This window comes from Phocoena sinus, chromosome 1 (genome assembly GCF_008692025.1).
Source record: "Phocoena sinus isolate mPhoSin1 chromosome 1, mPhoSin1.pri, whole genome shotgun sequence".
NCBI classification, from domain to species: Eukaryota; Metazoa; Chordata; class Mammalia; order Artiodactyla; family Phocoenidae; genus Phocoena; species Phocoena sinus.
The window spans coordinates 24,909,804-24,923,758 of record NC_045763.1 but is presented as its reverse complement, the minus strand read 5'-3'; the positions used below and the strand labels follow the sequence as shown (position 1 = coordinate 24,923,758).

Here is a 13,955-nt window from a genome sequence, read left to right as displayed (position 1 = left end):
GGAGATCCATCCAAGGCAGTTCTCAAGCATTTTCAAAGAGTACCAAGCTCAGATGATCAATAGACCTATTGATATCTTAGTTGTGCTCTTTCTGCCAGTCTATCTTCCCTTCCCTATGTGACAAGAGGTCCTCATTAAAACACCTCAATATTCTGGATTTACACACACACTTGTCCTTTCTTTGCTTATTTTTGAATTGTTGGATGGGAGGGTGGGTTTACTATAGCAAAAAAGAAAGATGACCTGTTGGATTATATGCCTAATATTGGGAGAGTCTGGAACTGCCCCTCTGATAGACAAAAATGTTTTCACTGACATTTTGTAATGAAAACTTCCTAGCACTCGATGGGTGCTCAGTTAATACTTGTTGAATGAATGAACATCCTTACCTTCTGACTGTATTCTCAGCTGAATAGCAAACTTTCATGCATAGCCTCACCTTTTTATACCTGTTTGACTTCAAGGATTGTTGTTTTTTCACAGTCAACTAAAATGACATCACTCAAATTCCACTGTAGGTTTAGCTTTAGTTAACAATGGCTGTGGCCACTGCTTACTGTGGGTGTTTATATCCTATTTCAATAGATTTGCCATTGTCTAATTCTAGCTTTGTGCATAGTAAGGAAAGATGAGATTCCCTAAATGGTTATTAAATTAAAAATAAGAATCTCTTGTTATAGCTATACAATAAAATAACAAATTTTTTGTTTATTTTTATTGTTTTGTTTATTGCTGCCAATCTTTTAGAGCTCTTTCACATGTATCATTTTATTTGACCCTTAAAATATTCTTATTTTTTAAAAAAGAGCAAGTGGTATTCTCGTTTTATAAAGCGACCAAAACACAAAGAACCTCACTATTTTCCTGATATCCCCCATATATACAGCAGAGCTAGAATTGGAATCAAATTCACTTTTTCTAATTCTTGGTAGTTTGGTAGTTGTCAGTTTCTCCTATGAGCAAAATTAGAAAAGGTTAGTCCTGAGTTTGATTTTTATAGATTGATTGTCACAGTAATCAGTGTTATTTAGATTGTCATATTGAAACTTTGCTAGGTGTGACTCTTGGGGTTGGCAGAGGAATCATTTGCAGAATGTTTTGTTGAAATCAGTATCACACCCAACTACTTTCTGTTGCAGGTCCCCAGCAATGTGTTTGACATTTTCCCTTCCTACCTTCTCAGTTTTCCTCTGTGTCCTTAGTCCCTGTTAATAGAACTTGGATGCATTTCGTTCCCATTAGAAAAATAAAAAAGCCTTGTCAGGTAGCAGTGTACCATGTTGGTCTTTCTCCACCCAGGAAACAGCATCTATCATTGACATGATACTGATTTCAGCTGGGTTCTCAGGAGTCCCCTGGCTGATAGCTGTTTTGCTTTGTTTGTTTGAATTTGCAGTGCGAGTCTGGGATGTCCGGCCATTTGCTCCCAAAGAAAGATGTGTGAAGATATTTCAAGGAAATGTGCACAACTTTGAAAAGGTGAGTTCTGCATGGCAGAGGAATTTTACTGTCCATTTGATTCAAAGAAACATTTAGGATGGTGCTAAGGATAAGGAACAACAGCTCTACTGAGAAGGGGCTGCATTCTAGTAACACTGTTCCGCATCAAAACTGTTCTTGCCAGAAATAAAACTAATAGAAGCATAGGCAAGAAGGCAATCACATAGATAGTGATGGGGCCCCCCTCAAATTTAGGACTTCGGGCTTCAACAAGACACTCCTATCTTTTTAATTCCTTGGGAACTTTGACCCTCATAGATCCGTGTTCCATATGGGACTCAGATTCCCATGGCTATTACCCAGATGGCCTCCCTCATCCTCCCAGTGACCAGCTATTAGAGCCCTAAGAATACATCCCTTCCCTCAGTAAGCACCACAGGCCAAGTTCTGAGAGACAGAAATTTTTTCTAAACTCTCAAATCCCAGGTCAGCTCTTCAAAACAGCTTTTCCTCCAGATAGTTTGTTAATATAGACTAATATTTTTCTTTTGAGAACCCATTAAAATTCATTTTCACTTTATAAATCAAATTTTATCTTTTGTTAGAATTGGTTTTATTTTTATTTTCCTATAATATAAACAAAAAATTTAATGAGGATCAAGATAAAGGAGCAAGGGGAGCCTCCATGTGTAGGCAGAATAAAATTTTGTTGCCAGGTCCACTCTTAATTTACTGTAAATTAAGCAGTTTCTACAGTTGGTTTTTATATGGTTTGAAATATATCAAATTAGGCTGTCTTGGGCCACAGTATATAAGATAATTATTGATTATATGCTGAGGAGAATAATTAAAACTCTATTTAAGAGGGGGAATTCCCTGGCGGTCCAGTGGTTAGGACTCCATGCCTCCACTGTAGGGGGCACAGGTTCGATCCCTGGTCGGGGAACTAAGATCCCACAAGCCGTGTGGCACAGCCAAGAAAAAACTCAGGAAATTTAAAGTCTCTTAGTGATGCTGTAGTCTAATAAAGAGGGGTTTGGGGCATTATTATATTCATTGGATTCCTGCTTATTCATCATTATAGAATCTTCTGAGATGTTCTTGGTCACCTGATGGAAGCAAGATAGCAGCTGGCTCAGCCGACAGGTAAGGATTATTGGGCATGAGGTAAAGAATGATGTAGCCGCGCAGGTATCTTCTCATGTTTAATACATTAAGTGCAGATACTGAGCTATAGCAGACAGAGAGTTATAGTTGTACTCAGAGATGAAGTCGTGTGCGGTCTGAAGAGTTTAAGGATCATGTAAACAAACACATCATTTCTGCCCTCTCTGGATACATTTTACACCTGGAGTGTAAACAGTTTCTTTGGTTATTGGATTCCCTTTGCCATCAAAGTAAAATTCAAACTCCTAATCTGGCTCCAGTTTCCCTCATGAGATTCTTCTGCCATGCATCAGTTCATTCAGATACATGTACTCCTCCTCCACCATCACCACAATGCTTCACTCACATGGAACTTTCCCTGTTCTTACATCCCTTATGCCTTCAGGCTTCTCTCTTATATCTCCTCTAATCCATTATCCAAACTCCTATATCTCTCCAGTAATCACCTGTGTTATATCTATAAACTTTCCTGGCTCTCTCTCTCCCTTACCTCTCAAGCATTACTAATGGCTCTTTGTTCTGGCTTGTAGTCACACTGTATACATCTAACGTTTATTAACGTTTATTACATCTTACAGTAAGACAAACGTAGTGGGGCACCCCTACTAAATTATATGCTCCTAGAGGTCAGGAAATGAGTCTTACTCATCTCTGAATGAGTAAGCAGCTAGTGAATATTACATGAATAAATTCCTAGCTCAAGGATGGTAGTCAAATTTTGCCCTGCATATCAGTTCATCTCTTGGTAATGGTTGCCTATGTTGGGGATGATTCAGAGCTGGGTCTGGGTTCAATGGGAAAAGTGTCAAGATAGCTAAGTGAGGGGTATGGCAGCATGTGGGCTAGGTACTTTCCAGCCCTGAGCTGAATTAAGAGACTGTGAAGCTTTAACTATCAATTTAAACTGCCTGAGGAATTAGGTGATGAATGAGAAACAGAAAGGAGAGAATTCTTCATTCTGATGCTGTTGTATTTAACATGTCTGTGGTGACCTATAATTGGGAGTCAGAGGTTGAGTAGGGGTGTTCAAGTGCCTAGGGCTGCAAATGTGGAATGGTAAAGAATGATGAGGCCCTCTGATGGCAGACTCTAGGTTTAGCTCCCAGTGGGAGGTGTCTTAACCCTTTTTAGCTTAACCCCATCTTTCTCCCCCCCTTAGAGATTTTCCTGCTACCTGACTAAAACAGGCACCATCCTATAAGCATGAAGCCTTTCCTAGGCTAGCTTGGGCTTTCAGCATGTGCCAGTTTTCTCCTATTTGCGGCTCTAGCACAACCATAAAGAAACCTCACTTTGGTCTGTCCCACCCTTTCTGACTTCTGAACAATACTGAACATACCTGAAGATTCCAGAGTCCACTTTTTTTCCCTGGCATGTTTAATGCCAGGAAAAATGGACAAGTATTTGAGTATTTTATGGGGGGAAAAAGGGCACAGGTAAACTATGCCACATTGCTGGTTTGAGTCCTGGTGGTTTAGCAAGCTGCCCTGAAGAGGGAATCTAAAGGATTTTCAGTTGCCAGGTTTCTAAAGACCTTGAAAAACAGGCCCACAGCCTAAGATGTCTTACATTCTGACAGAGTAAGAACCATTCTAAGTATTTTTACATGATTTTCAGCAGAGATATATCTTTCCTATGTAATTAAGCTTTTAAATGATATCTGCCTAGCTTTTCTTCTGAGCAGTTTGTTTCTGACATTGGTCCTTTCTAACTTTCAGTGTCCCCTCTTCCCTCTTTCCCTCCCCACTGTTCCTTTAAACCTTACATGTAGAAGCATGGCTCTGGTCTAGGAAGAGCCTGTATGTCTACCTACTGAGGGTTGGCCACATTTCACCGGCCACCTCACCAATTAGCCCCAAGTCTACAAGCAGCGCTGTTACGTAAGGAGCCTGGTTCCTCCCAAATGTTGCCATGCCAGAGTAAGGAGAGGATAAGGAACCCCTCTAAATTTAGCATCTAATCGGCAGCCGTGGAGAGTGAGGCCTCAAAGTAAACCCTTGGAGCGCTGGGGTTTTGCTGGCTTTTATGTGCCTGGAAAATGTGTTGTTCCTTCTCAGAAAACTGCTTTTCAGCTTGGCCTGAATTTGGCAAATTTCTCCTCCCTACTTGCAATTCACCTACCTCCTCATGTTCAGATTTGAAACCCTTCAACAGTTCCTATCAAGGACTACGAGAAGACTGGTCAGTCTCTCTGTTGTGAGTGATTTATTCATATTCAGCCTGTTGATTTCATGTGATTCGGTTTGCTCGTTTATTCATCATAACAATAGCTATCATTAATTCTCTGTGCCAGGCACTTTGCATACATTATTTCATTATTTCTCTCAACAAAGCTGTGAGATCAACATTGTCTCCATCATTACTCCATCATTTGACTAAGGAAAGAGAAGCTCAGAGAAGTTAAATGAATGTCTAAGGTTATTTAACTATTAAATAGTTGCATTGAGACTTGAACCCAGAACTTATACACTTTTTCAGTAGGCCACATAGCTGTAGATGGATTAATGAGGACAGTTATGGCAAGAAAGAAGACACTGAGGAAAATATGAGCATTAGAGCCAGGGAGTCTGTAGACAGATGGGGTTCCTTCTCTTCCACCTTGCGTGGAACTTTTATTTAGTTCCTACGGAGCCTAGCCCTTGTGAGCTAAACAGTGTAATTAATAAGCTCTTGTTTGTTTGCATTTTAGACCAAAAGTGTAATGTTGTTCAGAAGTAGGTATTTTATAATGAAGTGCTGATGAGTGTACCCTTTTAGGTGTTGATTGAACAAAACAAATATGTAAATAATTGGTATAACCTGTTTGAAAACAACCAGCCTTTTAAATTTACCAACAGATTTTCTTTGCATGGTTATATGAAGATAATATCTATTTATTTTACCTTCAGTTTAAAATGACCCAAGCAAGGCTGAGGGTCAAAGGAACTTCTTTTGGCAGGGGTAGGGGAGAATGGAGGATGGCAAGGGACACAAGGTATTTGAGGGTGGTAAGAGAAAGAATACCGGAATATATTAAGAGTTCTCATTTTAATTCTGCCACTGAGCCACTAATGAACTGTGTAACCTTGGAAAAGTCACTGTACCTTAATTTTCTTTTCTGTAAAATGAGTTTAGACTAGCTGGTTTCTGTTGGCCCCTTCCCATGCTAGAATTCAGTATTCTTTCTGTCCATGAATTCAACGCAAGATTTGGATCAAGTGTATGTTTGGGTTTTGTTTATATAGCAGAAATGTCCTGTCCCGTCTCTGGGCTCTGTGATTTGAATACAGTACGAAGAAATTCAGGTGGATCTACAGCCTAGTCTCCCAACCTGCCATGAGTCGGGTTACCTTTAAGACATTCCTAGGTGCATATGAAGTTAACTACACCCTAATTATATTGGGTGCTCTTTAAAGAAGATTTCTGTGTGGGATCTGTAGGAAAAACCGTTTGTCTTTCTTCTCCATGATCTTTCCTATTTCAGAAGCTTGTGTTTGAAAATACCAGTAATGCTGATATTTTTAGCTATTCCTATTTTTTCACTCAGTTGCTCAAGAGCAGGATCCATGCCTTATTTAAAATCTATATTCCTAGTTTCTAAACGTCAGAGCACAGTTGAATAAATACGGATTGAATAAATAAAGGGTTGCTTCCATTTCCCTGAAAAAGCCATGCTTCTCCTCTATCCTCAGTTCTGGGAGGCCTTAGCCTTGCTCTTCATGATACCTTGCAGGTTTGTGTATGTGTGGGATACCACAAGCAGGAGGATCTTGTATAAGCTACCCGGCCACGCTGGCTCCATCAATGAAGTGGCTTTCCACCCCGACGAACCCATCAGTAAGTCTGTCCTGACTGGGGAAAGGGAAGGCGAGGGAATCTCCCTAAAGAGCCCTAAGAATACAGAGGCAGAGGTGGGCATCTGTTTTATGTGAATTTCCTTTTAAACAGTCTTTATGGGTATCGTTGACAGTCTCACCATTGTTCTAAGTAGTGAGGGTAAGAGCAATGATCCATTTTCTTAACCTCAAAGCGGGGTTGGTTAGTCTGTTTATTTCTAGTTCGAGTTTACTTGCTTCAGGTCTATGATTCAGTGATGTAGTTGGATAAAAGAATGATGTTTCGGGGCTTCCCTGGTGGCGCAGTGGTTGAGAGTCCGCCTGCCGATGCAGGGGACATGGGTTCGTGCCCCGGTCCGGGAAGATCCCACATGCCACGGAGCGGCTGAGCCTGCGTGTCCGGAGCCTGTGCTCCGCAGCGGGAGAGACCACAACAGTGAGAGGCCCACGTACCGCAAAAAAAAAAAAAAAAAAAAAAAGATGTTTCTTAATGTTCAGATATAAATTTCAACTTAACATTTTATTGGCTAGCTAAACTAGATAATGAGCTTTGAATTTAAGGAGAAAACATAACTTTCTCCAAGCGGACACACGTTTACAAAATGACTGACAAAGACATTGATTCTTCTCTTCTATAATGACTGAGAAGTTCTTTTTCTTAAGGTTTGAGTGACAAGGGACATCAGGATTTAGACCCTGATAATGTATTTCCCATAGCACAGTCCACCCTCATGGTTTTGAGAGGACTTGGATTGAAAAGTCAGACTATACTGTAGTTTCCTGTGAATGGTGTTTAAGAGGAGAGGAATTTAAGCTAAATCCAATTGCTCTTTTATACCAAAATTGCCTCTTAACGTAAGAGCCCTTGAGCACCAGGTCTCCTTTAGCCTTCATTATTTCCAGTTATCTTCTCTGTTGTTTTCACCTCAGTTCTCTCAGCATCCAGTGACAAGAGACTATATATGGGAGAGATTCAGTGAAGATATGGAATGGAAGACTCCACAAGGCTGCTTGACCCTGAGACCTCAGACAGCACAAGTGGCATCATGATGCCCAAGCGAGCATCCTCCCTTCAGATGAAGATCATTACTAGCAAGAAACGAGGAGGAGGTGGCCATATTCCAGCAACCACAAGTATCCCAGTATCCTATTTCATCAGGATCATTAAGGCAACCTTACAGTGGCCTCTTAAAAACCACCTGCCAGATTTCAGGGATTGACTTTTTTTTTTCTTTTCTTTTTTTTTTTTTTTTTTTAAAGTAAGGTTTCTTCAAAGGGACACACATTGGTTGGTGCATAGTCTCCTGTTTCCTAATTTAGGCTGAAGACGGGGAATGTGACCGAAATTTATTTGTTGGGGATTTCTTTTTTTAACTCAATAACTTGTATGATATTTTCTTTCTCTGTTTCTCTAACTCATTTTGTATTAAAAGCCAAATTGATGCCTTTTTACAAGAGCCATGTGGATTGGATTTATTGCTGTCTTTTCTTTGAGGCTTGACCACTGTAAATCTTAGCAGAGCATGATATGGCCAGGGGATACATACAGTCCATTTAAACTTCCGAGAAGCTGAACATAGTCTGTGTCTACTCTGCCTCCTGCCAAAAGCACTTTTCTGAGCAGCAGTCCCTACCCTCCGGTTTCCTAAAGTGGGCAGATTTGGGGCATTCTCAGCTGGTAGCAATAGCATTGGCTGGAATGCTGTATCAAACTCAACTCAAAAGGAATATGAGAAAGTTTTGGTGCTGCTGGGCCATGACATTGTCTAAGACTTTTCTTTTTATCATTGTGCTTGTCTTTATTAAACTGACAGGCATTAAGAAATGCTATTAGTTGCCTTCTACCCCCACGACAGGTACTGTCTCTGGCTCACGGGCTGACTCTGCCCGGCACACAGATCAGCACTGATGAATCTCATCTGGCACTGGAGAGCGCAGTGTGTCTTTTCTGAATCTCCTCCCTCAACACAGAGGTCTTCACACCTCCAACCTGTTCTGAACGTGTTTGGTTTTATACTTTTAGCTCACAAACTGAATCATCTACTTAAATTATAAAAGAAAGAGGATAGTTTTAAGTGAGCACATGTCCAAGATTTAACTCATTAATGAAGGAACCAGCAGGGTGATAAACCTGTCAAACCAATTACTTTTAGTATAGTGAATAAAGTATAAAGTTTATTCACTTTACACTGGAAATGGAAAGCACTTTATTGTTCCTGGGAGTTAAGGAAGTTTCACAGATTGATTATGCTTAGATTGGGACTTAGAGAATGAGGAGGACTTTGCCAGTAGGCAAAAAACATGTGCATTCTAACAAACAGCAGGCACAGGCTTGAAAGCCTGGTGTGTTTTCATGAACCAAAAGAACTTCAGCATGGTTAGTGATGGGGCCAAATTAAGTAGGAGCCAAGTGCTGGAGAGCTTGTACTATAATTTATCTTACAGGTTGAGGTTTCCTAAAGTGTATTCCACAGAACACTGTTTCCCAGGTATCTTAGGTACTTTGGGCATAAAGATCCCATGCTCACATAAGTTCAGGAAAGACTGGGTTAAATAAAGTGAAATAGCATTCCTTTACTGCAGGAATGCTTAGAACCTTTACTAAGTAGAGTGAGATCTTCAAAAGGAATGGTGACTCAGATTTCAGACCTAAGCAATAATTATAGATATGGTTATGCCTTTAACCAGAAGAGACTTGGCCAAAGATAGTTTGCAAGCCACTTTTCACACCTCTATCACAATCACAGTTCACTCCCTAATCCCTTATAAATACCCGGGCTACATACCTCACAATTAGTCCAGTCCCTTCCACACACCCTCATCTTTCTTGGCTTGGGGTGAAACAAGGCTTGAACTTTGACGCTGCCCTTTTAAAAGCCTACCAATCCCTTGAGAAGTTGGCAATGATTGGGAAGAACCAAGGCCCTGGAGGCTGCAAGGGCTTTCCTCTAACCTCAGCCTCTTCACTCCTCCCAAGTGCCTTCTTCGAAGGCTGGGTAGAAACCCATTAGCAGGAAATAGCAGCACCACTTAGAATTTGTAGGGGATAGAAGCCCTAGCCTGGGGAATAAAGATTTGAGTATAAAACATCCCTAGAGGGTGCAAATTGTATTCTCACTTTGGGAGAGATAGATTGCTCCCGAATGAGTAATGCCATCTCTGGTTTTCAGTTAATTTCCCTTTATGACTTCCAGTCTCTAGCACTTAATACCATTGGCACTTAAAGAGCCAAATCTTTTTTTCACTGGGTGGTTAAGTTTTGTGAGCTGAACTGTCAGGGAGGTGGATTTGGACAGGTCAGGGCTCTTAACAGAGTTGCTTCTTCACAGCAAAACTACAGAGTAATTTGTTTCTCCCGATAGACCTGAAGTCTGCTGCTTGTTAACATCTCAAGGTGTGGATGGGAAATAGAGGTAAGAGAGAGAGCTCTGAACAATTTGGGGCTGCAGGCATTTGAGCCTTAGGGGAAGGCCATTTGAGTTAGGACAGGATTTCTTCCAAGAGATTTTAGAGCTTGACAGCTGTGTCCCAGGACGGAAGGAGGGGCCAGACTTAAAAGACAGGCTACTATTCCTGTGGAACCAAATAAAGCCAAGTCTGACCTCTGAGCCTGCCCTCTGCCCTCTGGTCAATTGTCTCTATACCCCAGACACATAATGATCCTTCGAAAAACCCCTGAGTGGGCGCCCACCCTTTCCACGTCAAGCCCTGAGCTACCCCAAATTCCTCCTTTCTTCTAGGTTTCAATTTCTTTTCCTCACTTGCCTCTGCAACTCACCTACACTCTTAGATTCTTCTTTAATTTATATCCTCTAGAGCAGTAGTTCTCAACTCTGCACAATTTTGCTGCCTAAGGGACATTTGACAATGTCTGGAGACATTTTCAATGGTCACAACTCAAGGGATGCTAGCACATCTAGTGAGTAGAGACCAGAGATGCTCAAAGAAGTAGGTGCTCCAAAATGTCCCTAGTGTTGCCGTTGAGAAACTCTGCTCTAGAGCAGTGATTCTCAAAGTGTGGTCTCTGGAACCGCAGCATCATCAACATCTGAGAACATGCTAGAAATGCAAACTCAAGAGCTCTGCCTGAGACCTACTGAATCAGAAACTTTGGGGGAGAGAGTGTTCAGCGGTCCGGTGTAACAAGTCCTCCACGTGATTCTGATGCAAGTTTGAGAACCACTGCTCTATAGACTCAAAGTTTTAATCTTTCCTGGGAGAGCCACAGAGGCTTCTCCTGTTTATTCTGTGATCGTTGTCCTTAACTATTTAACTGTTCTTTTTGGCTTACATGCTTTATCTCACTTGTCACATTTGGGGCAACATGTCCAAAGAGATGTAACATCTAAGATCAACCAGCTAGTAAGTGGCAAAGCCAGGACATAAAACCCAGCTAGAGATCTCACCCCATCACCACAGTGTAGGCCTTCGTGACTTTTAACGAATGCATATTAGAAGCACCTGAGGAGCCTTTAAAAGTCCAGATGCTTAGATCATAACCCAAACCAATTAAATCATCAGTATTTTTTAAAGCTTTCTTTTTTGATAGCAATGTGCAGTTTAAAGTTGACACTAGTGTTAGCCATGGCTATAACTATAGACAGGAGGGTAGCATAAAGCCAAGTTGACTTCTCCTGGCACCCCCTGGATCTCAGGGAAGCCACTGCTCTGACATGTGGTCTGTGTGAAGTTAAGAACACTTCTCCCAGTGCCCATGGCTGAGCTGAAACTTAGGAGTTTGGCCAGGAAGCAGAGGTTGATCTACTGTGGTCATCTCTGCCTGACTGACTGTGGGACTTTGTGCAGAAAAATGACCTCTGATCTTCCTTCAAAGTATAGCATCCAAAGATACTAGAGCCAGAAAGGACCTTACAGGTACTTAGGTCATCTAGTCCAACCTCATTTTACAGAAGGGGAAACTGAAAAGAGATACTGTTTAACCAAGGTCACATGCATATTAAGTTAGAGGTTTTGCTCATTCAGGAAACATTAATTCAACAGGCCTCTGTGGTGGGCCCTGTGCTGTGCTCCGAGAATACAGAAATGACATATACAATAGCCTTATCTATTTTTTTTTGCGGTACGCGGGCCTCTCACTGTTGTGGCCTCTCCCGTTGTGGAGCACAGGCTGCGGACGCGCAGGCTCAGAGGCCATGGCTCACGGGCCTAGCCGCTCCACGGCATATGGGATCTTCCCGGACCCAGGCACGAACCCGCGTCCCCTGCATCGGCAGGCGGACTCTCAACCATTGCGCCACCAGGGAAGCCCATAGCCTCATCTTTGAAGGCTCACAGGGCAGAATAGTGGGGAGGGAAACAAGAATCAGGGCTTCTCAAACTTCCCCGTAAGTGCCTTAATGGCAGAGGAGAATGAACTGGAGCAGGAGGGACTCCTGAAATTAATAACTTTGAAATCTCACCTTGAATCTATAAAATGTATGATTCCCCCCTCTCAACTTTCTGAAAAGTTTCAAACATAAAAATTGAAAGATTAACATAGCGAATATCTGTATATGTTCCATCTAGATTCAATAATCTCTCCTCTGTCTCTCTCACACACACATTGTATATGTACAACTTTCAATGACTATTGAAAGTAAGATGCAGACATCATAATTCCTTACTCCCAAATATTCCTAAATACTCCAGCAGGTATCTATCTCCTAAGAACATTCTCTTTCATAGCCACAATCCATTACTGCATCTAAGAAAATTAACAGCAACTCCATAATACCATCTTATGATCATATTAAAATTTCCCCAGTATTAAAAATGTCCTTTATAGCTAATTTTTCAATCTAGATTCAAGTCTTATGCTTTGGGGTATTCTCTCTAGTGTCTCATAATCTAGAACATTCCCCCATACCTTCTTCCCCAGTGAAACTGACTACTTAAATGTATGTGGTTTTGTATGCTGTTTCATAATATAGCTGTGCTTGTTTTACATTAATAAATGTTTTAAATGACTGAGCACCAAGTAAAACTGACACTCCAGGAAGATGTACCTTATTTATCTGTGCTCTGTGTCTTCTTATGTCCTTGTTTTAGAAACAGATACGAATAAGCATTTCAAATGCAATCCAATACATACTGTCCGAGGTATACCTGCAAACTAGGAGGAAGTGCCTCAGGAGAAATTAGAAAAAGTTTTACCGAGGAAATGACACTTTAAGTGAATCTTAAAGGAAGATTGGAAATTGGGGAGCAGAGGGATCTGGGAGGGGAGTAAGTACAGTCTGAATAGTGGACAACTTCACAGATCACCAGAACTCCTGGTGCGATCAAAAATGACACACAGCACATGGTGGTGGTAACAGCATGTTAGGGGAGTGACAGATGAGTAGGAACCTTGGAAAGTGTTGGAGCCAGATTGCAAAGAGTCTAAAAGCCAGGTGGGGCAGCTCTGGGCTTTGTTCCATGGGAAGGAAGCCAGCAAAGTCTCTCAGTACTCTGCCCAGGAGCTCAACCACACCTGAGGATGCTTTTGAGTCTGGGTACCCTCTCAGAAAATCATTATAGGGAACTGTTGTGGGAACCAGGGGAGATAGATGAGATCAGTATCTTCAAACATCAAAAGACTACCTTGGAAAAGAGAAAACGCTCTTATTCTGGGAAGCCTCAAAGTGCAAAGCCAAGACAAGTGGATTATAAGAAGACAGACTTAACACTCAACAAAGAAAGCAGCTGAGTCAGAGCTGTCCAAACACAGAATGGTCAAGAGGTGCTCCTCTCTGGAATGTACAAGCAGAAGCTGGGTGACCATTTGACAGGAATGCCTGTGTTATAATTGATTTAGAGGGTTAGAGCTGCTCAGCAGAATCCCTGGGGAGTATATTTTTTAAATACCTGTGACCAGGTCCCACCTCCAGAGATTTTGCTGGAGTTGAACTGGTGTGGGGCCCTGATTCAGATGCAAGTGGTCTGCACACTAATATTTGGGAGCCACTCAATTAGAGGACCTCTGTGGTCTTTTCCAACACCATTGTTCTATGATTTTACATGCCATTTACCTCAGACTCTAAGATGGTAATTTTAGGATTCAGTGAATTGTTGGCTGGGAAAGGATGTCTGGGTCAGTCAGGGCTTATGGAAAATGATAACGGGGTGGGGAGCCAGCAGGGGGTTGAGAATCCTATCAGAGCATTTGGGACCTGCTGGAGTGGCCAGGCCTGAGCTGACCCCATCTGTCTTCCTATCCCCAGCTGGCCCTTGGGCAAGCCCAGTGCAGCATAATAAAGGCCCAGCGAAGTATGGGGCCGATTGGAGAGGGCCTCCTGCCATCTCTCAAAGTCCCCAGCTCAGCTGGCCTTAGGGCAGACTTTAACTGAAAGCCCAGGCAGCTGCTAAGGGCTAGTGAAAAGGGAGATTTGTCTTGGCTGTCAGCAGATTCTGTGCTAGGGATTCTGGAACGAGACAAGGAAAGTCAACTTTCTACAAGCTTTACTGTCTGCCATCAGAGCTGTTTAGGGTTTCCTGACCTAGACCCTGCCCATTCACATACACGCTGTTCTTCCTATTCCTTTATTCGCAATC

The 13,955-nt window shown here is 41.9% G+C and overlaps 1 protein-coding gene across 2 annotated transcripts in view; it reads left to right on the top strand.

The window, feature by feature from the left end:
- Positions 1-7,879, top strand: part of SNRNP40 (small nuclear ribonucleoprotein U5 subunit 40) — a 37,978-nt gene extending 30,099 nt beyond the window's left edge. Inside the window, exons 7-10 of one of the 2 annotated variants that reach the window (XM_032627326.1) lie at positions 1,397-1,479; positions 2,525-2,586; positions 6,320-6,423; positions 7,353-7,879. In XM_032627326.1, coding sequence (XP_032483217.1) covers positions 1,397-1,479; positions 2,525-2,586; positions 6,320-6,423; positions 7,353-7,402 — 299 coding nt within the window. In that variant the 3' untranslated portion in view covers positions 7,403-7,879. Of the gene's footprint in view, positions 1-1,396; positions 1,480-2,524; positions 2,587-6,319; positions 6,803-7,352 lie in introns of those variants that run through there. The other variant, XM_032627316.1, reaches the window with a different exon arrangement.
- The last annotated feature ends 6,076 nt before the right edge of the window (positions 7,880-13,955 follow it).